Below are 23,783 nucleotides of genomic sequence, written 5' to 3'. Positions count from 1 at the left end.
CCTGTACCACCTGACCCCATGTCAGTGTCTGTGGCGGAGGCACGCGCCATGGCTGAGGACCCTGAGTGCCTGGCATGGCCCTATGCCCCAGACCCCTGCCTGGGGTGGCCCTGCATGTCCTCAGTCTCCACCTCGGGGGGCCTGGCCTCCTGCCCTGGGGCCGGGCACCTTGAGAGTCCAAGAGTGTGGCTGTGCTCCCCACCCAGAGGCCCACAGCCTCCCTGTCCCTGAGAGGACGTTGCACGCAGGTTGGTCTCTGGGCTTTGGGGGAGGTCCTCCTTGGACGTCCTGAGGGTCACTGCTCACCCTCCCCTGGGCAAGACTCAGTCCTGTGGCCAGAAGGCTCAGCACTGAGGCTGCTCTGGGCCCTTCCCGGGGATGGCGGCCCCAGAGCTGCAGGGAGGAGTGGCCCAGGGAGGGAGCCGTGCAGCTGTGGCTGGGGGGTCAGGCAGGGTCTGCTGTGCCAGGTCAGACCCTGAGCCTCCCTGGCCTGGAGCCCCCCAGGGTGCCCAGCTTGGCTCCCACCTGGGCTCTGCTCTTGCTGATGGTTTTAACTGAATGGGGCGGTGGTCCTTGACCCACTGGCTTGGCAGCGGGCAGGGTCCAGGTGCCAGGTGGGCAGCAGTGCCTCCCAGCCTCTCTTGGCCCTGCTGTCTCCTCAGCTGGACACACACTCACCTGCGGGACAGGTGGCTCTGAGGGTCTCTGAGAAGGGCCTGCCCATCTCTGGACTCTGGGCCTATCCTGAGCCTGCCATGGCATGTGCAGTGTGTATCCTGTTCTGTCCCTGGGCCAGCCGGGGATGCTGGGGCCCTGTGAGAAGCAGAATGACGCCTTTCTGCTCTCCTTCCTCCCACAGCCACATGGCCAACAGCAAGGCCAAACCCGCCAAAACGGCCAACAGGACACCCCCTAAGTCCCCGGGGGACCCTAACAAGGACAAGGCAGCCAAGCGGCTGTCACTGGAGTCCGAAGGTGCCAGTGAGGGGGCGGCTGCCACGGCCCCCCACGCTCAATGCCCTGGAGGAGGCCTTCCGGCGCTTTGCAGTGCACGGGGACACTCGGGCCACGGGGAAGGAGACGTATGGTAAGAACTGGTCGAAGCTGGGCAAGGACTGCCAGGTGATCGACGGGAAGAACCTGACTGTTACCGACGTGGACATCGTCTTCAGCAAGATCAAGTAAGTGCCAAGTGGGCTTTGTCCAGGCCAGGCAGCTTCCCTTCCAGGGCCCAGGGTCCACGCTTGGGGAGGCATGGTGGTGCAGACTTCCCAAGAGGTCTGCGGTTCCAAATCTGGGGGGTGGATTCTGTGCTTTAACGGGCAGTGAGAACAGGGGACATGGTTGTGGTTCAAGACACTTGCTCTTCTCGGAATACAGTGCCCAGGGATTGCCCCAGACCTCGCCCTGTCTGGGGCAGGTTCGGGGGAGAACGTAGTTCCCAGAGCATCTCTGGACTCCTTGATGCCACATCCTGAGTCTCAGTCCCCACCTTTGCCACCTCCTGGGCCTGTGATGGGGTGTCTGGCCTTGGAGCAGATTGGGGTGAACTCTGCTCTCCCTGTCAGAAGCTGTCACTGCACATCACAAGCCTCCCGTGAGCGAGGACAGTGCCGGCATGTGGCTGGGGGCGGGTGGCTCCACCAGGCAGGGTGTGCTGAGTCTGGGGGCAGGTGTCCGTGGCCCCAGGCTGTGGAGGCCCGTCCCTCCGTGTGGCCAGGAGCTCACCGTCTGCCTCCAGCCCCTCTGCACTACTTCTCTCCACTTCTGACTTGGGGAATTTTCACATACATAGAAAAGTTGAGGCCGGGCGCGGTGGCTCACGCCTGTAATCCTAGCACTCTGGGAGGCCGAGGTGGGCGGATCGTTTGAGCTCAGGAGTTCGAGACCAGCCTGAGCAAGAGCGAGACCCCACCTCTACTAAAAATAGAAAGAAATTATATGGACAGCTAAAAATATATATAGAAAAAAAAAATTAGCCGGGCATGGTGGCGCATGCCTGTAGTCCCAGCTACTCGGGAGGCTGAGGCAGGAGGATCGCTTGAGCTCAGGAGTTTGAGGTTGCTGTGAGCTAGGCTGACGCCACGGCACTCACTCTAGCCTGGGCAACAGAGTGAGACTCTGTCTCAAAAAAAAAAAAAAAAAAAAAAAAAAAGAAAAGTTGAAAAATAGAACGAAAAGCCGCAAAGAGGTGGCAGCAAACCACCACCTGTATAGACTCAGCCCTTGTGGCATTGTGCCATTTGCTGCATCTGTGTGCACACGTGTGCATGTTACTGTGCTGTGTGCATGTGTGCGCACATGTGTTCTTGCACTGTGTGCATGTGTGGTCCTTGCTGTGTGCGCACATGTGTTCCCATGATGTGTGCACACGTGTGCAAGGTCTGTGTCTTGCACTCACACATATTTCCTCTTGGACATTGCAATGTGCCTTGAGGTGCCCTCAGACCCCATTTCACATCCTGCCGTGAATCCTTGAAGCTCAAGGACATTGTCCCGCCCACCACGACCCTGTGATCGCCCTGGCCCTGTCAGTCGTTGCGGGAACAGCTGTTTCAGCTGATTTCTGGCAGTGTCCACTTGTGGTCAGTGCTTTGTGTTTAGGTGTCTGTCAGCGTAACCTCATCGTCTCCTTCCTCTCCAGTCCCCCGCCTTTCCTGTGCTGCGTGTGCACGTGTGTGCAGACGTGAGCGTGTTCCCGTGCCTTGGATTTTCCAGGGGGCTGGGCCATCGGCAGACATCCCTGTCCTCTGGCCCTGCTTTCAGTCACCACTGTGCCCTCTGGGAATGTGGTAGGGTGTTCTCGGTGTGGTGAGGTCCCCTGGCTCCCTGTGTCACTGGCTAGTGCCCATCCTGGCCACTCACCTGAGTGGCAGCTGTCACTAGTGTCACCACAGAGCCGTGGGCCAGCCGGCTCCTGAGGAGACCCCAGCTTCCTGGGGACAGCACTCGTTCCCTCAGAGCCGGGGGCACAGGCGGCCGGGCGGGGGAGGGTGGAGGCCCCCAGGAGCCTGCCCAGAAAGGGCCCAGAGACAGGGGCTGCAGACAGGCGCAGGAAGACGTGGGGCTGGACGGCCCTCACCGAAGCGGCAGGACTTGGGCGCTGGTGGGCTCTCTGCTCCAGCTTGAGCCAGGCCCTTCTCATGGCCCCGGGTTGGAGGGGGCAGGACAGGGGGTCGTGGCCCCAGGGAAAGGGGTTCCGTGAGATTACCGTTGCCCAGGACCCTGATGGCCTGTGTCAGGGACCTGGCTGTCCCTGCCCACCCCACCGCAGATGCCGACTTCTGCGTTTGTGGGAGCACGGGGTTGCCACAGAAGGGCGGGTGGGCCGCTCCACCTCTGTGTTGCCTCGGTAAGCTGCCTGTTGTGCAGGGGACGTCAGAGCTCGGAAAGCCATGCTAGCGGGCACCCTGTTACCAGCCACCTGCCTGCCTTTTGGGCTCCCCTGACTCTTGGGTCTCACGGGCAGTCTGGGCCAGAACGTCCCACCAATCTGTCACCCTGTGACTCCCCCTTGGCCTCGTGGCCCCTGACAGGAGGTGGCATGGACAGGTTAGCTCCATCCCCAGGGGTGAGCAGGCCTCACTGTCCTGTCTAGACTGGCCCACCCTGACCAAGGACCACTGCCCCTTTGTCTCTGAGTCCGCCTGGACCCCGTCTTCCACCCTGGCCAGGGCCCTGCCTCCTCCGCAGTGCCGGCCGTCTCTCGGAGGCTGTGGCCAGTGACTCCTCGGGTACCTGTGGCCCAGCTCTGTGCTGCTCAGCTGACCCGACTCCACCCGCTGAACAGGGTCCCAGAGTGTCAGCATGTTTTGTTTCTGCCACTCGGGGGATGTGGGAGTACAGGGGCCAGAACCTGAAAGGTGTGGCCTAGGGTTGGGGAGACGTCTCCAGCCAAGAGACGGCATGGGGGTGCCACCACCAGGCATGGAAGGTGCCGGCACGTTCTAGAACAGTGTCTATCGGGGAGAGGGCTGGGTGGGGCCTGTGTTTTGATTCTTACCCCTGCGTCGCCAAGCTGGGGGGCTGCAGCGCCCTGTGCGTCCAGGCCTCATGCAGCGAGTGTGTCCGCCGGCTGCAGCTCCTTTGTGGTCGGACCCGAGGGTCTCAGCACCTCTTGTCCCCGTCTCCCTGGGCTCGGGCGGGGGAGACTTCCAAGGGGTCTCAGGACAGACCAGCCCTGCCACCCCTGCCTGGAGAGGAGCAGTGTCCTGTGGCAACAGGTCCTGCAGTGTGGCTGTGAGTGGACGGTGCCACAACAGGCAGGTCCTGGTGACCATAGGTGCTCCAGCAGGTCAGCCAGCTGTGGGCAAGTGGCACTGACCTGGCTGTGCCCAAACGCCCGGGGGCCGGAGCCCAGGACTCACTGTGCCGAAAGGCTGAATCTGGCATACCAACTCGGGTGTTTGGGGGAGGCAGGATAGCCGTGCTCAGCAAGTGGGCGGCGGGGAGAGCAGAGGTGGTCACGGAGCTCTACAACCACCTGTCCCGGACCAGGGGTGCACATCCAGGAAGGTTGGGCGGGGCCCCTGGGCCATGTGGCCCCCCAGCCCCCAGTGCTTCAGGCGTCCCGGCTTAGGGCGGGGGCTGGCCCTTTGCTGACCCAACCCGCTTGCCAGGTCGTGGGTGCTTCTCAGGTGGGGCCCGCGTGGTCACGCTGCTCCCGTCCCAGCGCACCCTCCGAGCCATCCAGCGCTGGCCTCCACCAACCCAGTGTGTCCAGGGATAGAGGGGCCCTCAGACCTGTGCCTGTGCATGAAGTTTCTAGAAGGGCTAGACTGAAGGCGGGAAGAAGTGGCCTGCCCAGTGGCCCCATGGGGGACCCCATGGTCCACAGCCACGGTGTGGCCCATACACTGCCACTTGCAGTCAGGGCCACAATTCCTTCTGCAAATGCAGAAAGTTACCTTCAAGCTACAGCACGTGTGCACCAATCAGACTTAGCCTCATTGACCAATGAGTCTCAGCCATGTTGATCAATCAGGACTCAGCCGCACTTACCAATCAGATTCAGCCACACTGACTAATCAGGACTCAGCCGCACTGACCAATCAGACTCAGCCTCATTGACAAATCAGGTTCAGTGGCATTAACCAATCAGGACTTAGTGACACTGATCAATCAGGACTCAGCGTCACTGACTAATCAGGACTAAGCCACACTGACCAGTCATGTTCAGCCACTTGACCCATCAAGACTCAACCGCTCTGACCAATCAGGACTCAGCCTCCCTGACCAATCATACTCAGCCCCATTTACCAATGAGACTTAGCCATGTTGACCAATCAGATTCAGCCACACCAACTAATCAGGACTCAGCCACACTGAGCAATCAGACTCAGCTTCATTGACCAATGAGACTCAGCCATGTTGACAAATTGGGACTGAGTTGCACTGACCAATCAGATTCAGCCACACTGACTAATCAGGACTCAGCTGCACTGACCAATCATGTTCAGCCACATTGACCAATCAGGACTCAACCGCACTGACCAATCAGGACTCAGCCTCACTGACTAATCAGGCACACCAACCAATCAGGACTCAGATGCATTGACCTATCAGGACTCAATTGCACTGACCAATCAGGACTCAGCCTCACTGACCAATCAGACTCAGCCGCATTGACCAATGAGACTCAGCCATGTTGACCAATCATATTCAGCCACAATGACTAATAAGGACTCTGCCACACTGACCAATCAGGTTCTGCCACGTTGACCAATGAGGACTTGGCCGTACTGACCAATCAGGACTCGGCTGCATTGACCAATCAGGACTCAGCCTCACTGACCAGTCAGAGTCAGCCGCACTGACCAGTGAGACTCAGCCATGTTGACCAATCAGATTCCGCCACACTAATCAGGACTCAGCCTCACTGACCAATGAGACTCAGCCATGGTGACAGATCAGATTCAGCCACACTGACTAATCAGGATGCAGCCTATCTGACCAATCAGATTCATCCTCACTGATCAATTAGATTCAGCATCACTGACCAATCAGACTCCGCCGCACTGACCAATCAGATTCAGCCACCTGACTAATCAGGACTCAGCCGCACTGACCAATCAGGTCTCAGCCTCACTGACCAATCTGATGAAGCTACATTGACTACTCTGAGCCTCACAGACCAATCAGATTCAGCCACATTGACTAATTAGGAGTCAGCCACACTGACCAATCATGTTCAGCCGCATTTGCCTATCAGGACTCAGCCGCACTGATCAATCAGGACTCAGCCTCTCTCAGGAATCAGACTCAGCCCCATTGACCAATGAGACTTAGCCATGTCGATCAAGACACTGCCACTTGGGATCAGGGCCACAATTCCTTCTGCAAATGGAGCGAGTTGCCTTCAAGCTACAGCACGTGTGCTCTGGCATGCACATGGCACACATACATGTGCACATGCCTGCACATGTGTGGGGGGAGGCTGTCCAGCTGGGCAGCAGGAGCCCGGCCTGAGGGGAGGCCGAGGGACCCTGATCTCCCACCCTCCCTGTCCACCTTCACAGGAGGACCCTCACGGCCGGCCCCCATCCTGAGACTGCCCTTCTTCCCGGGGCCTGGACTCTCCTTGGGCTCCCTGTGGCCTGAGTCCCACGTTGGGGGGGGTCTCTGCTCTGGGTGGGGTCCTCTGACTTCCCAGGTATGCGGGAGCAAGGGATGCAAACTCATACCCTTGGCCCAGGAGGAGAGAGGTGGATGGTGCCCCGGCAGGGTGGGGGGACGGTGTCCCCAGGAGCATCATGAGGGGACAGTGCCCCAGCAAGCGTGGGGACCCTGCAGAAAGCGCTGGAGTACTGGGGCCCAAGGGACAAGCAGGATTTCCCTGCAGGAAAGCCGGTGTGCTGACCACAGGCCCAGCGGGGGTTGGGACGGCTCCTGCTGTGCACGCTGAGGCGTGGGACGTCCAGCGCCAGCCACGCTCGGGCGCCAGGCAGCTGCGGGAGGGCCCCACGCCCCGGAGTGCACAGCCGCCTGGGAAGAAAAAGCCCAACTATCTCTGTTTTCAAGGCAGGTTGCCATGGCTCTGTGGGCCTGGTGCCAGCCGGGGTACCTGTGGCCTCTGTTTAGTCCTTGTCGCCACGGCAGCGCTTGTTTGTTTGGATGTTACTATATGTTAAATCCTAAACAAATTTCTTGCAGGCATAGTCCAGGTTTTTATTGACGACTACTGTTGGCCCAGACACCCCTGCAGAGAGCTTGCAATGGGGTTTTAAGACACTAATCCAGGCTCGAAGTGTGCAGACCCCAGTGTGGGGTCCCAGGGGCCGTGGACAGCAAGTCCATGTGGGCTCAGGGAGGGGTACGTCAGGCCTCAGGGACCCTGGGTCAGGCTGTGCCCACCCCTGCCACCCCCACGCCCTTCCTGGACTGAATGTCCGCAGACCTCGCCCACTGAGCCCTCGGGGTCCCTCCGCGCGAGGGGAGGCCCCGCCGCGGGCAGAGGAAGAAGGCCAGGCTGGGTCTCTGCTCCGGGGGCGCGGCCTCCCTGGGCTCCAGCCTGCCTGCGGGCACCCCGTGTTCTCCCACGGGGACGAGCCGGTGCGTCCGTGCAGGGTCCGGGCAGGGGCTCAGCTTGGGTGGCACAGGCAGGGTCTGGACACAGGTTGGGAGGAAGAAAGGCCAGCGGCCAGCCCCAAGGAGGGCAGGCCCGGGGCGCCCTGGGGTCTGCCGGGTCGCCAAGCGCACGGGAGCAGCTCACCTGCCGCAGCACGCCAGGGCCGGCAGGGCCCAGCGGGCTCATCCTGGAGTCTGCAGGCGGCTCTGCCCAGAAGCCGCTCTAGGGCCACACGTCTGGGGGCCGGGGAAGGGCAGGGCGCGGGCAGAGCTCTCCGTGTGGCCTCACCCTGGGCAGCGTCTGCGCCCCCAAGCTCCGGCCTCGCCTGCCCCGGGGTCCTGTGCGGGCCTCGTCTCACCCTCGGCGACCCGGGCCTGGGCCGGGCCTGTCCCTGTGGGGCCCTCTGGTGGCCGCCGGCGGCAGGGCAGGCGACCGCGGCGTCTGCAGAGTGGAGGCCCGTGGGGGCGCGGTGGCCGCGCGGGCAGGTCTGTGGCAATGTCAGCGGGCTGGTGGCCCCGGGCCTTGCAGTGAAGGCTCCTGGGAGCCTGCGGCGGCTCGCTGGGGCAGGGTTGGCAATGCTCCGTGCTGCTGTCCGGGGACAGTTCCCGCTCCCTGTCGCTAGCCTGGCCGCAGAGGCCCCAGGTGTGTAAGAGGATGACCTTCCGCAACAGCCAGCGTCTGCCTGGACGACCTCCGGCATCGGCCCGCAGCGCACCCCGGGCCAGGGCAGCAGCGGGGACGCAGGGGCCGGGCCAGGGCACAGCGGGGGCACGAGGCCGGGCCAGGGCACAGCGGGGACGCAGGGGCCGGGCCAGGGCAGCAGCGGGGACGCAGGGGCCGGGCCAGGGCAGCAGCGGGGACGCAGGGGCCGGGCCAGGGCACAGCGGGGGACGCAGGGGCCGGGCCAGGGCAGCAGCGGGGACGCAGGGGCCGGGCCAGGGCAGCAGCGGGGACGCAGGGGCCGGGCCAGGGCAGCAGCGGGGACGCAGGGGCCGGGCCAGGGCAGCAGCGGGGACGCAGGGGCCGGGCCAGGGCAGCAGCGGGGACGCAGGGGCCGGGCCAGGGCAGCGGGGGCACGAGGCCGGGCCAGGGCACAGCGGGGACGCAGGGGCCGGGCCAGGGCAGCAGCGGGGACGCAGGGGCCGGGCCAGGGCAGCGGGGACGCAGGGGCCGGGCCAGGGCACAGCGGGGACGCAGGGGCCGGGCCAGGGCAGCAGCGGGGACGCAGGGGCCGGGCCAGGGCAGCGGCGGGGGCGCAGGGGCCGGGCCAGGGCAGCGGCGGGGGCGCAGGGGCCGGGCCAGGGCAGCGGCGGGGGCACGAGGGCCCCCTGGCCTCCAGCGCGGGTCCTGCTGCGGCCACGGGCGAGCGACCACACACAGGCACTAGGCAACGCGAAGTTAGGAGGAGCCGTAAGGGCGGCCGCTGCCCACCCGGAGGGAAGTAACTGGACGCTGTGGGCAGAGACCGCGGGGCAGGTCCGGGCTCGGCCGGTGGAGCCGGGGCAGCCGGGTGGCTGTGCCTGGGCGGCCAGAGCAGGAGGACGGTTGTCGGCTTCCCGGTCAGCCCCGGAGCTGAGCTGCCTGTTCAGCGGGCGTCTCCCGCCATCAGCTGAGCCCACACGGGGCTTCAGGAAGGGGCTCTGGTCTCCTGCGACCAGGGGAGAAGCCCTCACAGGTGGCCGATGTCCAGGCCCTTCCAGGCCCTGTGTGGGCAGAGGCCACCTCCCCAGCCCCCCGGGGGTTTCTGGGATCGCCGGGAGCTGGAAGGGCGGGGGGGAGGGGCAGTGGCTGCTCGGGGGTCTCAGCGTGGGCGTCTGGTCCTGCGGGGGCCCGGGGGACACAGGGCGGCCAGCGTGCACGGGACAGCCCTGGGCAGGACGAGGCTGCAGTGCGACAGTCCCGGGAACCGCTGCGCCCTCCTCCAGCCGGGACAAGGCGGAGCTGCCGGTCCAGGTGAGTGGCCGGCCTGGGGCCGCCTCCGCCCTGGAGGCACAGGCCTGGCCTCAGAGCGCTGTGCTCCTGGACAGCCCTGGCCAGGCCCCGAGTCCCCCAGAGACTGAGCGGGGTCCCCTGCCGGCCCTGGGTTCTGCCCTGAGGCCTGGAGGACACTGGGCCTGGGAAGCAGACCCCTCTCCCGGGCACTGTGTGCGTGAGCAGTGGCCACATCTGCCGGGCTGGGTTTGGGGAGAACCGCATCTTCTGAGCAGCCGAGTGCTCCCAGGACGCCCCCTGCCCTGTGGGCTCCAGAGAACAGGCCAACTCTGTCCCGGGAGCCACGGAGCAGGGCTGGGTGTCTCGGGGAAGAGACGGGCATTGTCTTTCCAGCACTCACTGGGGACTGCTCTGGCAGAAGGCGCCTGGCTCCCCCAGGGAGACCTCCTGCGGGCTCAGGGCAGAGACCAGGGCTCCCTCTCCCCAAGATCACAGGGACCCTTGGGGACATGGGCCTGGCCAGTGGCTCTGGGCACAGGCATCCACCCCAATCTGAATGTGATCTCTGATAGGGGAGCCCCTCAGCCACCTGTTCCCCTGACCCAGGGGCTGGCCCCGGGTGGTCCCTGGAGCTGAGGCTGCCCAGAGGGGGCTGCATGCCCCAGTGCCGGCCACCAGGCTGGCGGTCAGGCCTGGCGTCCCCATGTCAGCCTGGGCAGGGCTGTGACTAGGAGACGGGGCGCCTTTGACAGCACAGGACAGAGAGGCCCCACAGGGCCTTAGAGAGTCAACACACCCCGCGGGCCCAGCGGGAGCAAAGGGTGGCTTTATGCCGTCCGTGCCAGGCACCGCTGGGGGAGGCCCTGGCGGGTGTCCAGCTGAGAGCTCGGAGGGGCAAGGAGCCACTGCCCACACACTGCACGTCCCCCGAGTCCCCCAGCCCCTCCTGGGTGGAGCAACGGCCGGTTCGACACTGTGCCGTGGGGCTCTGGCCCCAGCATTGCCCCCTCTGGCTCAGCTCTGCCCCAGACCAGGGGTTTGGTTGGAATGTCCCGCATCTTTGGACACATGTAAAGTGTGTGTGGATCCTTTAGCTGCTGTGTAAAACTCGGGCTCTGGGAGCCGCATGGGGGCGGCGTCTTTGTATCTGCCTCCGGCTGAGGCAGGAGGATCACTTGAGCCCAGGAGTTTGAGGTTGCTGTGAGCGAGGCTGACGCCACGGCACTCTAGCCTGGGCAACAGAGCGAGACTCTGTCTCAAAAAAAAAAAAAATTTTTTTTTTGAAGACTTGCTCTTAAATAAACATTTCTGCAAAGATATACAAATGGCCAAAAAACACACAAAAAGATGCTCAATATATATATCACAGTTATAAGGGAAATGCAAAGCAAAACAAGATACCACTTCACACCCGCTAGGATGGCAATAATAATAATGGATAACAAGTGTTGGCAAGCCGCTTCATCCAATGCTCTTTCAATCCTTCTGCTAAGGAGAAAGTCTCTTTTTTGTACAAGTGTTTAACCCCTCTCTAACATTGCCCCTCTCCCTCTCTAATAAAAATCTTTCAACCTCAAGCCTGGAGACTTAGCACAACCTTTTCTAGCTAGCATTTAATAGTACTGCTTTGCCTTTTGTGGTGGTTGTTTTCATTTATGGCAAATGATGCTGACTTTCCGTTTTTATTTTTCTGTTTAAGTAAGAAGGTGAATCTGATTAAAAATAAAATATTGACTAATACTATAAATGGTTGCCTACAGATAGGCCAAAACCGAAAACCATGGAGGCAGTGCTTGAGTGGCCAACTCTGGGACATGCCGTGTTGGTGCAGTCTATCACAGATGGTTGTCTATGGCAATCATGTTCCTCCTGGGCCACAAAGAGCAATCAAGCGCTGAGATGAGAACTCTCCAGAGACCCCTTTTCCCTTTGCATCCTAGGTAACTAAAACTCTTCCTTAGTTGCTACTGTCGTTTTTGGTTTCTAATTCTCAGAGTGTTGTTTCTAACGGCACTGACTCTGAACTGTGTGGTTTGCAGTTTTATTCCTCTCCATTTGCTCCACCCTTCAGGAATCTTTGTTCCCTCAGTCTTCTGCTGCTTCCAAATTAAGGGAGAATTTTTCTCCCCCACCTGCAAGTGGTTATGACTCTTTTGGCTAATCTTTGATGGTCTTGTGTTGAGAAATCCACAGTCATATTTTGATTTTCCCAAAGGGATCAGCTTACCACTCCCTTTTCAAGTTGTTTAGGACGAGTTTAAGTGTCAAAAGGACACTTGAGTAATGCTACCCCAACTATCCCCTCTACTGAGGACCAGGACTAGTCCACGGCCTGTTAGGAACCAGGCTGCACAGCAGGAGGTGAGCCGCAAGCGAGTGAAGCTTCTTCGGTATTTACAGCTGCTCCTCATCGCTGGCATCACCGCATAAGCTCGGCCTCCTGTCAGATCAGTAGCAGAATTAGATTCTCATAGGAGCGAGAACCCTACTGTAAACTGAGCCTGAGAGGGATCTAGGTTGCGGCTCCTCATGAGAATCTAATGCCTGATGGTCTGAGGTGGTGATGCTAGTGCTGGGGAGCGGCTGCAAATACAGATTGTCATTAGCAGAGAGGTCTGACTGCACAATAAATGTGCTTGAATCATCCCGAAACCATCTCCCCCTACCCTGTCCGTGGAAAAATTGTCTTCCATGGAACTGGTCCCTGGTGACAAAAGGTTGGGGACTGCTGCTTTGGCACACGCAAAGTGTTCCTCCATATCAATTTTCACACAGTATCAGAGAAGGCTGTTCCCTCTGATACTGTATCAGATGATGTCTTCCTGGGCATCTATCCTCTTTCAGCCTCCAGGGATGGGATATTTCAGTGTCTGCCCACCAGCCCCAACATGTACCTCACTCATGAGACCCTGGCTACCCTCTGACAAACAGAGTTCCTGATGGCCTGCCCTAATGCCCCAGAGTTACAGTTTGGGGATAGCTTAGGTCCACAATAGAATACCAGATAACTTCATAAAATAAAGAATAAGGAACGGAAGTATTGCAAAGAAAATTGACCACACTGTTTCTAAGAAGCAATAACTAGAAATTGAGTTCTGATGTTTAAGAACATTAGTTAAAATTCTTTATATTTCTTACACTTTTTACGTTTCTATTAATATAATAGGCTTCAACGAACCTGGGCACGGTTTTATATGTTCAGATCAAATTTAAGCAAGTGAGCAAATGTATTTTGAATATCTACATGGCTAACACATATTAGTACTTTGAGTCAAATGCAAGGAATGTTAATTTACACATATTTTAAATACTCTAACCCCTGGAGAAAGAAAATCATTCCTTTAAGTTCCTTTGGCAGAAAGTCCCAGGTACCTAACTTCTAATTTTTTACCCATCTCTGATCTAATGTTCCAATCACATTACACAGTGTAATTTAAAGACCATATTTTTTTACTACAATGCTTGCACAATAGTTGAATCCATACAGCTATCTCTATGGTTACTTTTTTACAGTGTTCACTGAAACTTAATATGCTTTCCTCTGACCCTCCCCCCTCATACATTAAGTCCACAATGAGGCTACAAACCGGGCGTGAGAAGTGAGGAAGTAGGATTATACACACGATTAAATAAATAGTAACCATGAATTTCTTAACCGCCAACTGTTTGCCCAAGCGCTAGTGTGGGGATAGACTCTCTCATTAAATCTTGTTTTTAATACAGTGAAGTGTCACTTTTATTGAACCATTAAAAAAAAAGTTCCTCAAATTATACTTTCAAAGACAATAATATTTTCAGGTTTGTAGCTACCTATCACCTCACATTTTCTGCAGATTGTACTATGTACTGTGTGACGCATGATAAAATATAGCATGACCTCTAAGACACCTTCCATATTTGTAACCGTCTATGAATGTCTGTGACAGACAGTGACACATTGCTAGCATCTGGGAATAGAAAGACATGTAATAAAAATTAAAAGATAAAGATATAACAAAACTATTTTAGAATGTGTGTGTTGTGTGTGCAGGACAGGGGATATAGTTATGTACTCAAATATTTATAATAAAAATTAAAGGGTACCAAAATACAAGTATATTCATCCATTAATTTCTTGAGGGCAAGGTCCCTGACAATTTCTATACATTCACTTTTTTTTTTTTGAGACAGAGTCTCACTCTGTTGCCCGGGCTAGAGTGCCCTGGCGTCAGCCTAGCTCACAGCAACCTCAGACTCCTGGGCTCAAGCGATCCTCCTGCCTCAGCCTCCTGAGTAGCTGGGACTACAGGCATGTGCTACCATGCCCGGCTAATTTTTCTATATTTATTTTTAGCTGTTCATGTAATTTTCTTTCTACTTTTATTAGTAGAGACGGGGGTCTCGCTCTTGCTCAGGCTGGTCTCGAACTCCTGAGCTAAAACAATCCACCAGCCTTGGCCTCCCAGAGTGCTAGGATTACAGGCGTGAGCCATCGCGCCCGGCCTACATTCACTTTTTATTCTAGGGCTGAACACAATGCCAGGCACACAGTGGGAATTTAATAAATGCCATGGGAACACAGAAGAGGGAATGTTTGACATTCTGGGGATAACGGAAGTGGGTGGACTGGTGGGAGAAGGGGCTAAGGGGCAGAGATCTGTAGCAGAGACAGCTCATTGTCCCCCATTGTCCACTCTCCCCTTCTTCTATAGTCATAGTTCCTTTGATTGTTAGCTGGACACATTTACCAACCTCCTTTACTGCTCGGTGTTACACGTGACTGAGTTCTGGCCAATGGAGTGTGAACAAAAGTGATGTGTGCCCCTTTCCGGTCATCGAAAGGTGTGTGCATGCCGCCTCTTTCCCCTTTACGCTGCTGACCACTGGCCGGAAATGGACATGGTGACAAGCCATCTTAGACTAAGTGGAAAGGGCAAATCCCTTTGATGCAGCTCCGAGGAGGAGTCTGGGTCCCTGACAACGATGGAGGAGAGCCGCCATAGCAACAGGACTTTATGTGAGAAATAAACTTCTGTTTTGTTTAAGCCAGTGGTTATTTTGGGTCTCTGTGGCAGGGGCTAAGTTTACATCCTAACAAATACAAGCATTAGGAAAGGCTTTTACAGAGGCGATGCTTGCACTGAATTTCCAAGATAGAGCTAGGGGCTCACCAGGTGGACAAAGACGGAAGGGCTTCCCAGACTGAGGAAGCAACAGGTACAAAGAACGAGTTTGGGGACGGGCTTCAGGATGCCGAGCAATGAAGCTGGAAAGGCAGGCAAGGGCCAGACGGCAGCAGACCCCGTCCTGCCTCGCCGAAAGGTTTGGATTTTACTCTGTCGATGAGAAGATACACAGTGGCAGGTGTGTGGGAGGATGGAAGGAAGATTCCAAGATCAGAATTCCCATGCCAAATAAGCAGGGATGATTCATCTGTTTTACGGGAGAGGGAACAGAAATCCAGAGAAATTAAAATATTTCTCTATATTAGAGACAGAGGTAGAATTAGAACTAGTAGCCTTTCAACTGAGGACTGAACTCTGATCTTTTCCTTTTGCTCAAGTTCCTTCCTAAGGACGCCAGATGAGTCGGGCTCACAAATGGTAAAGTCCCACTAAGCAGGTTTTTGTAAACCAAATACAGTGTGGTTTACTTCCCAGCCTGATTCTGGTATAGCATCAGCAGCACCTAGAAGACATAGAGGCCCCATCTTAACTCCAGCAGCCCAGCAGATCCTTATCCTAACTTGAAAGGTCTCCTGTCTGGACCTCCCAGAGTGCTCACACCTGCATCTTAAAGTAAGCATTTCCTTTCTGGTGTTTTAGATAAAGCCTAACTCTCTCAGCTGATTGTCAGCCGGAGAATCTTCAAACCCACCTGTAACCTGCAAGCCCCCCCCCACCCCCCGCTTCGAGACGTCCCACCTTTTGGGGCCAAACCAGTGTGTGATCCCCACGTGCTGATCTGTGACTTTACCTGTAACCCGTCTCCCTGAAACGCATAACCCCAAACTGTGACCCAGCCACAGCGGGGCCACCTGCTCAAGGCCCCTGGGCGCGGCTCCGGGTCACGAGCCTCAAATTTGACTCAGAGTAAACTTCTTTCAAATATTTCAGAGTTTGGATTTTCCGTCCACACAACTATACCGGGGTTTTCAAACCGAGTTCTTTGGACTGACTGCATCGGAATCACGAGTTAACCCGTAAAAAGCCGAACTCTTAGGCCCCACCTTACAACTGCCTACTCAAATCTCTAGGGATGCGCTCCAGACGTGCGCGCTTTCAACAAGGACTTTAGCTGCGTGACAGCTGAAACCACTGAACTATCGCGAGCGTTTATAAAGCCGAGCGCAAGGCCTCGTGCGGCCACGCGCTACCCTCGGTTTCCGGCGGCTGAGCCGGGATCCCGCGCTCGCGAGAAGAGCAACTCTCGGGACGCAGGCAGCGCCCGCCAAATCCCGCGGGAACGTGCTGCGCGCGGCGCGCCTCTCCGCCCCCAGCTCCCGGTTGCCATGGCGACCCGGACCGCGGACGGCAGACGGCGAGAGCCGGGGGAGGCTGGCCCCACGCGGCCCGGGCCCGCCAGTTCCCGGGCGCCGCGCTCACCCCTCTCCGCCGCTGAGTCCTCAGAGGCCTCACGCGCCAGGCCCGGCGAGGCCCGAGGCGCGGCCGCCTCGAGGAACCGGAGCGAACGGAGCGCCGGAGGCCGCGACCCCCCGCCCCGAACTCTGCGGGTGGAAGTGGCTGCATTTGGACCAAACGGCCGCCGCCGCCGCGCCAGCCCTGCCGTCCCCGGGCTCCCGAGGGCCTGTTACCGACTCCAGCCTCCGGTGCCGCCGCGTCTCCGTCCCTAAAGCCCCGGGAGACGGCCGTCCTCGGGGCAAGGGAGGCTGCGCGGAGGCGGCGGCGGGGCCGCAGGGGCGGCGCGCTGGGACCTCGGCCCGGCCCGGCCGCGGGGGGCGCCGCGCTCTTTCCAGGCGATTCTCCGGCCCTCTCCCCGGGGCCACCCCTTTTTGAGGCCGTGGAAGTGTCGTCGCGGCTTGTCCCGTTGGAAGTTCGGGATGCTGGACTCGGCCGGTAAATGCCATCTCCTAGTCCCGTTTGTTTGTTTGTTTTTGAGACGGAGTCTCGCTCCGTTGCCCGGGCTGGAGCGAGCGCCGCGGGGCAGCCCAGCTCCCGGCAGCCGCCACTCCGGGCTCCAGCGATCCTCCTGCCTCGGCCTCCCGAGTCGCTGCGACTACGGGCACAGCCACCACGCCCGGCTAACTTCTCCGGACGCATTTTTAGTTGCCCAGCTAATTTGTTCTGTTTCCTTTTTAGTAGAGCCGGGGTCTCGCTCTTGCTCAGGCTGGTCTCGGCCTCCGGAGCTCCAGCGACCCGCCGCCTCGGCGTCCCGGCGCGCTGGGATCACAGGCGTCCGCCCCCGCGCCCGGCCCATCTCTGTCTTTAAGGTAGCAGCGCAGCGGCCGCCGCGCGCGGGGCTGCGGGACCGGGGACTCACGGAGGCCCCTCTCTCTCCGCAGAGACGATGCTCGCGGTCAAACGGAACCCGCCTCCCGGAACGTCTGAACCGTAGTTGGCGCCCGAGTTCCCGGCGACAGACGGGGGCGAACATGCTGGGCCCCGCCGGCGAGCTGGCGTCGTCGGACCGGCAGAGCGCCGAGGCCACCCAGCCCGCTCCCCCGGCGCCGCCGCCGGGCGACGCAGCGGCCGGGGAGCGGGGCCCGGCGGGCGCGGCGGACAAGCCCGGCTACCCGGACGCCGTGTACGTGATGGCGGCGAACGTCTTCCAGGGCATTCGAATCGAAAAGTCGCCCGAGAAAGTCTTGATAAAGTACGGGACCGCGCCGCTGCTGTCCCTTTCCGAGTCTGAGGACGAGTCCTCTCGGCGTCTGTCCTACGAGCTGGCCTTCAGCGCCCTGAAATGTGAGTGGTGCCCGCGTGGGGACGAGCAGTGGCCGGGGTGGGGTGCGCCCCTGTGCAGGTCCGCGCCCCTGTGCAGGTGCCGGCAACTGGGCGAGTTCCGGCGACACCGGCTCGTTCAGGCCGGAACCGGTTTTCGCTGCAGGTGTCCGGGCCTGGCGCGGCGTCTCGTCCCTGGGCAGGTGCAGCGCGGTCCTTAACTGCATTCAACAGGGAATGTAATTAATTCACGTTTGATCAGGAGGGAGCGGGAAACTCCACTGGACTGTCCGATTCCCTGTGTGTTTCTTTGCCTTCCCTGTGTTGACACCTTGTATTTCAGTTTAAGAGTTTGCACGAATATAAAAAGGGAGGGTGGGGAAAGGAACACACAGACGAGATAGAAAGAAAAGGTGCATGGAAATAGGGTGTTTGCAGAGGAAAATAATAAAAAACAGAAAAGGTGCAATATTTTAAAAACGAATATTAAAATTAAATCAACCCCAATTAATATGATCTCATTCATAGCCAGTAGTTTCAGTTCTGGGAGCCAAACCTTGGTATAATTCCCCTTTCTAATTTGCCTCCGGGGTTTGAGACTCGATTATCAACTACTAAGTGTGGAGTTGACTCTTGGAAATAACCAAATCTCGTTCTATGAGGAGAGCAGTCAAAAGGCCTGATAGTCGTTTGTTTTTGTACCAGTTGTGACTATAAACTTCATATTGGTTTATAAACTGACTGAATGTAGTTCCAGAAATGTTTCGTGTTAGCGGCCTGGCTAAAACGATGAGCAATGTGGCATCCTAGAGAGACACCATGGAAAAGGTAACACTTATTTGCATGATTTCCACTGAGTATGGATACTTAGTGGGCATTGTACATCCTTGCCCATGGGAGGCAGTTCAGAATGGCTCAGTTGAATCAAAATAGCCCATTGGTTATTTAGACATGAATGTATATTTTTGGGTTGTCTGCAGAGATGATGCAGCTTCTTAACTCTGAAGCCAGGAATTTGTCATCATAGAGAAAAATTTGCATGTGAATACAAAATTTCTCTTTAGTTTTCATTTGTTTTCTCCTGCTCAGCATTTTTTTTTTCTTAAGTCTGTCTTAACCATTTTTCCTCCCTCCAGTTTGATCTTTCAAATTCTGTGTCGTCCTCTCCTTCCGCTTTCCCTCAACCAGTGTTGCACTTTATACATCGAATCAAATGAACATTTTTTACATTCTTTTATTTGCAACAACGAAAAGCAGACTGGGCAGTTGTGTTGATTAATTGGTAATGTTAATGCTAGAATTCTCTTGTAGGCAATTTGTTTTCCTAATAGAACATTGAATCTTATTTTTACAAATCAATAAGAAAAGGCTGAATTATTATTCCATGTAAAATTAATGCATTAGCTAGATGGTTTTTATAGTGATATGTGTAGTAAATTGTTTTCTTCCTGTTAATCTTATTTTCTGTTTTATGAAAGATCTTGTGACTGATCTTTCTTAATGACCCAGAAAATCCCATTAAGATAAATTGTCATAGGCTTTTATAAACCTGCTTTTCCTTAACATTCACGTTTTTTTTGCAGTTCAACTTTTTATTTTAATAAAATCAGAATGTGCACAGCACATGCAGGGCTAGCATCTAAACTAACACAATAAGCAGTTACTAAAACTATAGTGACTTGAGGTTCAGTCTTTACATTCAGCAAGTTTAAATCCATTTACATTATTTTTTGAAACCTTATTTATTAACTGAAAATATTGCTTGCTGATAAAACTTGTTTAAATGCTATTGCTGAATGTACATGTCACAGATTATGCCAATACGACAGAGATAATCACATGTTTGAGGATTGCAATGTGCCAGGAAACAATCATTTTTATAAGGTCAAATTATAAAATAAGATGGCACTGGTTGTTTACTTGTTAAAAATATTGTTTTGTAATACAGTCTTGGTTTAAATGATCATGTGAGTAATTTCTGAATATGCAAATGGAATAAAATCAGAATTCCTAAGGCAGTGAGTTTCCCAAGGTAATTAGGAGCCTGCTATTTTACTTCTAAAATATGGGAGGCTCTTGTGCATTTTACTTTTATCTTCTGTGTTATCAGCGTTCTATTAATACTCTCACATGTGATATTTTGCAAACTCGATCTGGCTTATGCGTAACGGTCCAGGGCATCATGGTTCAGAAAAAAAACTTAGCATTTCTTCCCTAACATTTTACAGGACTAGTAAAGCTGCAAAGGTTGTTGAACAGATTAAGGGGAATTTGGGTGATGGTCCCTTTTGTTTGCGAGTTTGTGAACAGGTAATTAGATAACATTACCTTGATGTTTAGGGAGGTAGAAGGAGAAGAAAAACAACGGAAAATGTCTTAATTATACAAATGCTAAGTATATTGTTTGGTTGTGTTTTATGCTCAGTTTTATTGTTTGTTCCTTTGTTGATATTTTTCCTTGTGTATAAGCTCTCTCAAGGCAGGAAGTGTATTTATCTGATTAACCTTTTAAAGGTTTAAGGGCTTAATGGTTTTTTGAAATGGAGGCTGCCAGGAGTCCTGCCTTACCAAGTAACCCCAAGGTCAATTTTGTGCTAAAGGAGGGAGAGAGACTAATGAAGAGTAGCCTGTTAAGTTTCAGCTCTGTCAAAGAACTAGAGTGCCAGCAGCTAATTCATCTTTCCAAAGAATCTGTATATTTTGAGGAATTCTAAATATTAAAAAAGAAGGAAAACTGGTGCAGTGGTTTCTTAAGAAATGAGTGAATAACAACTTGAGGAAAGAGAACTGAAATTGCTGATTTTTTTTTTTCCTGGTTTAATTCTTTCTCCAGCTATTCTGGCTGTATATTGTGAACTTGTATTGGTGTATGTTGGTTGTATATTGTATTGGTGAACTTTGACTCCCAGGAACTGGTTGTGGCATTAAGTTGGTTATTTCAGGGTCATATAATCTGGTGGTAGTTTTGGGGAGGCCGGGCGAGGTGGCTCACGCCTGTAATCCTAGCACTCTGGGAGGCCGAGGTGGGCGGATCGTTTGAGCTCAGGAGTTCGAGACCAGCCTGAGCAAGAGCAAGAACCCGTCTCTACAAAAAATAGAAAAATTAGCCAGACATTTTGTCATGCGCCTATAGTCCCGGCTACTCGGGAGGCTGAGGCAAGAGGATCCCTTGAGTCCAGGAGTTTGAGGTTGCTGTGAGCTATGATGACACCGCTGCACCCTACCCAGGGTGACAGAGCAAGACTATCTTAAAAGAATAAAAAAAAGTCTAGCTTTGGGCAGTTAATAATTGCAGTCAGGAATTTGCTAGGACTCCCAGAACTTTGCAAAGCTGTGAATAGTTTGTAACAGTGAAAAGACACAGATTGAAATTGGCAACAGGTAAAGGTGCGTAGGGCACAGTCCAGTAGAGACCAGACGCAAACTTCCCATTGTCCTTTCCCAGCGGAGTCTTACGGACAGTGCTTAATTCTCCAGCAAAGATAACCGACAACACAAGTGAAATACTGCCAACCTGGAAAGCTCCCCGGGCCTTGCTCTTCAGGGTTTCTACTGAGGGTCAGTCTCATAGACAAGGAGTTGCCCATTGTGGCCGACCTTAGTTACTCAATCTCTAGTTTCTTCAGAGGTCAAGCCGATAGTGTGTGGCACAAGGCTTCAGGTAAAAAAGATGCTTTTATCAAGCAAGATAGTCCATGGACTTAGAGACTGTCTCCTAGGAACCAGTGAAGGGCCAAACCTTTCTTTAGAATGTGCAGAGTTTTGGCCACCGAGGCCTGCTGTGTTAATTGTGATGGCATGGTGATTCATTAAGAAAATGATCTAGATCAATAACCTTATGCTCTGGCTGTCACCTAAGACAGCAGTCCCCAATCTTTTTGGCATCAGGGACCGGTTTGATGGAAGACAGTTTTTCCGTGGACCCATGGGGGGGATGTGGGGGAGAGGAGGCGGAGCTCAGACTGTTCTCTGAGGGCTGGGAGGGGAGTGGCTGTAAATACAGATGAAACTTCAGGCACTGCCCCCCCCACCCCCCACCGCCTGTGTGGGCCCCACCTGGCCTTCCTAAGTTTCGTGGAAGACAGTTTTTCCACGCGTGGAGTGGGGGTGGGGGGCGTGGTCCCTCTGACGCTGGGACCGCAGACCTAGGAGGTTAAAGCAGTACTTTTGGGAGATAACAGTACTTCATATTTCTCATTCACAGAATACTTCGTATCATTTGATATACCAATCCTTTGAAATGGAAGGTTCTCATTTTGCAGATGAAAAAGTTGGGGGAAGCTCAAGAGGTTACTTAAGGAACCGAGCAGAAAGCGGGATAAAAAAGAGGAAGTACTTCAGCTGGGTGAAAGGGTGGGAGAACAACCTCCATCCATAATTCTAGTTTTAAAATAATTATCTCGTATTTGGTGATGCCAGCCTGTTCCCTCTGGTGTCGACTTCTCTCAAATATTCTGTGAAAAGTGTTCGTGGCCATTTTTATTAATTCTGTCAAGAATACTTCTAAATGCAGTCATGTGTCACTTAACGGCGGGCTGTGTTCTGAGAATGCCTCGTGAGGTGATTTCGTCATGATGCAAACGTCATGGAGTGCGGCTGCCACACGCCTGCACAGATGTGGTGCAGACTCTGGCTCCTGGGCTGCAGACACTCCCGCAAGCATGTTACCGTGCTGACTCCTGCAGGCAGTTGTAACATGATAAGCATTCGTTTATCTAAACATAGAAGAGGTACAGTAAAAACACGGCGTTATCTTATGGGGACCACGGTTGTCGGTGTGGTCTGTTGTTGACTGAAATGTTGGTTTGCAGGACTAATTTTGCCGCGTGTACCTCCTCCACCCCAAAAAGCCCCACCTGTCTAAATCGGTAGTTATAGGAAGGCCTTGGCATTCTTGAGGTGAAAGTCCTAGCGGTCCCTCATGTGAAGGAAACTCTATGAAAACAATAAAAATAGGGAGAACTTAGGGGAGAGTCAGAAGAAGAAACATCTTCCATCCTTCTTTCAAAAAAGGAGGGATGGCCACATGGACTGTGTGAGTTTCAGGGACCCAATAAATAACACTTCTCCTTTACACCTGAGTCCGGAACCAATTGAGAGAGACGAGAGATGTTTGGGGACATGGCTTTAGAGCTCTACTCAAGTGTGCTTGCAAATACTGGACTCCTGAGTTAGAGGTTTACCTGTCTACTTCATGGCATCGCCGAATGGTCCCAGACCCTGCACCCCGGCGCGTGGCCAAGAGCAGCCTGGAGGACATTGACGCCTCCTGAGGACAAGCTGGCAGGGAGAAGGTGGGGGGGAGATGCCCTGTTCCTGCTTCCAGCGTCACCAGTCTCATAAACGCAGTTTCTCTCCCCCAGGGAGTGGTGAGTAAGGAGCAGGGAGAGTCCATGTGCTTCTCTAGGGAAGGCCCCCGCGTGGGAACACCAGTGGGGTTGAGAGTTCCCTTCCCTGCCACAGCCCGGAGGAGCTTCAATTAGTGGGGAGAGGGTTGCAGACATCGGGTTGGATTCTAGGATAGGCAGGATTTCCGACTTTCCAGTAAGTCCTGATACCCTAAATCAGGCACTAATAGTGTGTTTTATGGGGCTGCTTTGGTTGGTTACAGGAATAAGATGAGGAAAGGCATTTTGTGGTGAAGTGCGTGTCCTTTGGGGCCAGACTGCCTGGGTGTGAGCCCTTGATCTGCCACTTGCTGTGTGGCTTTGCACATGGTACTACGCTGCGCTTCGTTTCCTGTGACAGAAAACAACCTAATTTGTAGGGTTGTGGGGATTACGTGAACTAGTATATGGAACACATTTAAAACATTGTCTAGCACATAGAAAATGCTGTACAGAAGGTCCCAGCTTACAATGGTTCGACTTAAGATTTTTTGACTTCACAGTGATGCAAAAGCGATATGCGTTTAGTGGAAACCTTACAACCATTGTGTCTTGACTTTCAGTAGCGTATTTAACAAACTACGTGAGCTACTCAGCACTTACTGTACGATAGGCTTCGTGTTAGATGGTTTGCCTCACTGTGGGCCAGTGTACGTGTTCTGAGCACACGTAAGGTAGCTGAGGCAAGGCTACGCCATTTGGTAGGTCAGGTGTATTAAGTGTGTTTTCTATGTATGATATTTTTCACTTACGATGAGTGTATTGGGACATAACCCCATTGTAAACAGAAGCATCTGCATAACGATAGGCATGTTAATGTTGATATTACGAAGTGAGAATGTTATGTAAATTGTAGATTTACGAAGGTAACGTGTTCTCATGACACCAAAGGCATCCTTTGCAAATTGGAGTCTTTGCTCCCAAATTAGTCCCTTCTTTCTAGTTTACCCATCTCCCAAGTAAAAATGGAAATTCAGTGTGTATTCAGCTGATTAAAGCATTTGCTATGTGATGTAT

General features: G+C 54.7%; 1 protein-coding gene across 1 annotated transcript in view; it reads left to right on the top strand.

Moving 5' to 3' along the window:
* The first annotated feature begins 17,090 nt into the window (after positions 1-17,090).
* Positions 17,091-23,783, top strand: part of NSUN7 (NOP2/Sun RNA methyltransferase family member 7) — a 50,153-nt gene continuing 43,460 nt past the window's right edge. The window contains exon 1 of the mRNA XM_069464838.1: positions 17,091-17,403. Coding sequence (XP_069320939.1) covers positions 17,091-17,403 — 313 coding nt within the window. The remainder of the gene's footprint in view (positions 17,404-23,783) is intronic.

This window comes from Eulemur rufifrons, unplaced genomic scaffold, assembly GCF_041146395.1.
Source record: "Eulemur rufifrons isolate Redbay unplaced genomic scaffold, OSU_ERuf_1 scaffold_125, whole genome shotgun sequence".
Classification (NCBI taxonomy): domain Eukaryota; kingdom Metazoa; phylum Chordata; class Mammalia; order Primates; family Lemuridae; genus Eulemur; species Eulemur rufifrons.
Note: the sequence above shows the minus strand (reverse complement) of the source record. Positions and strands in the feature narration are given on the sequence as shown.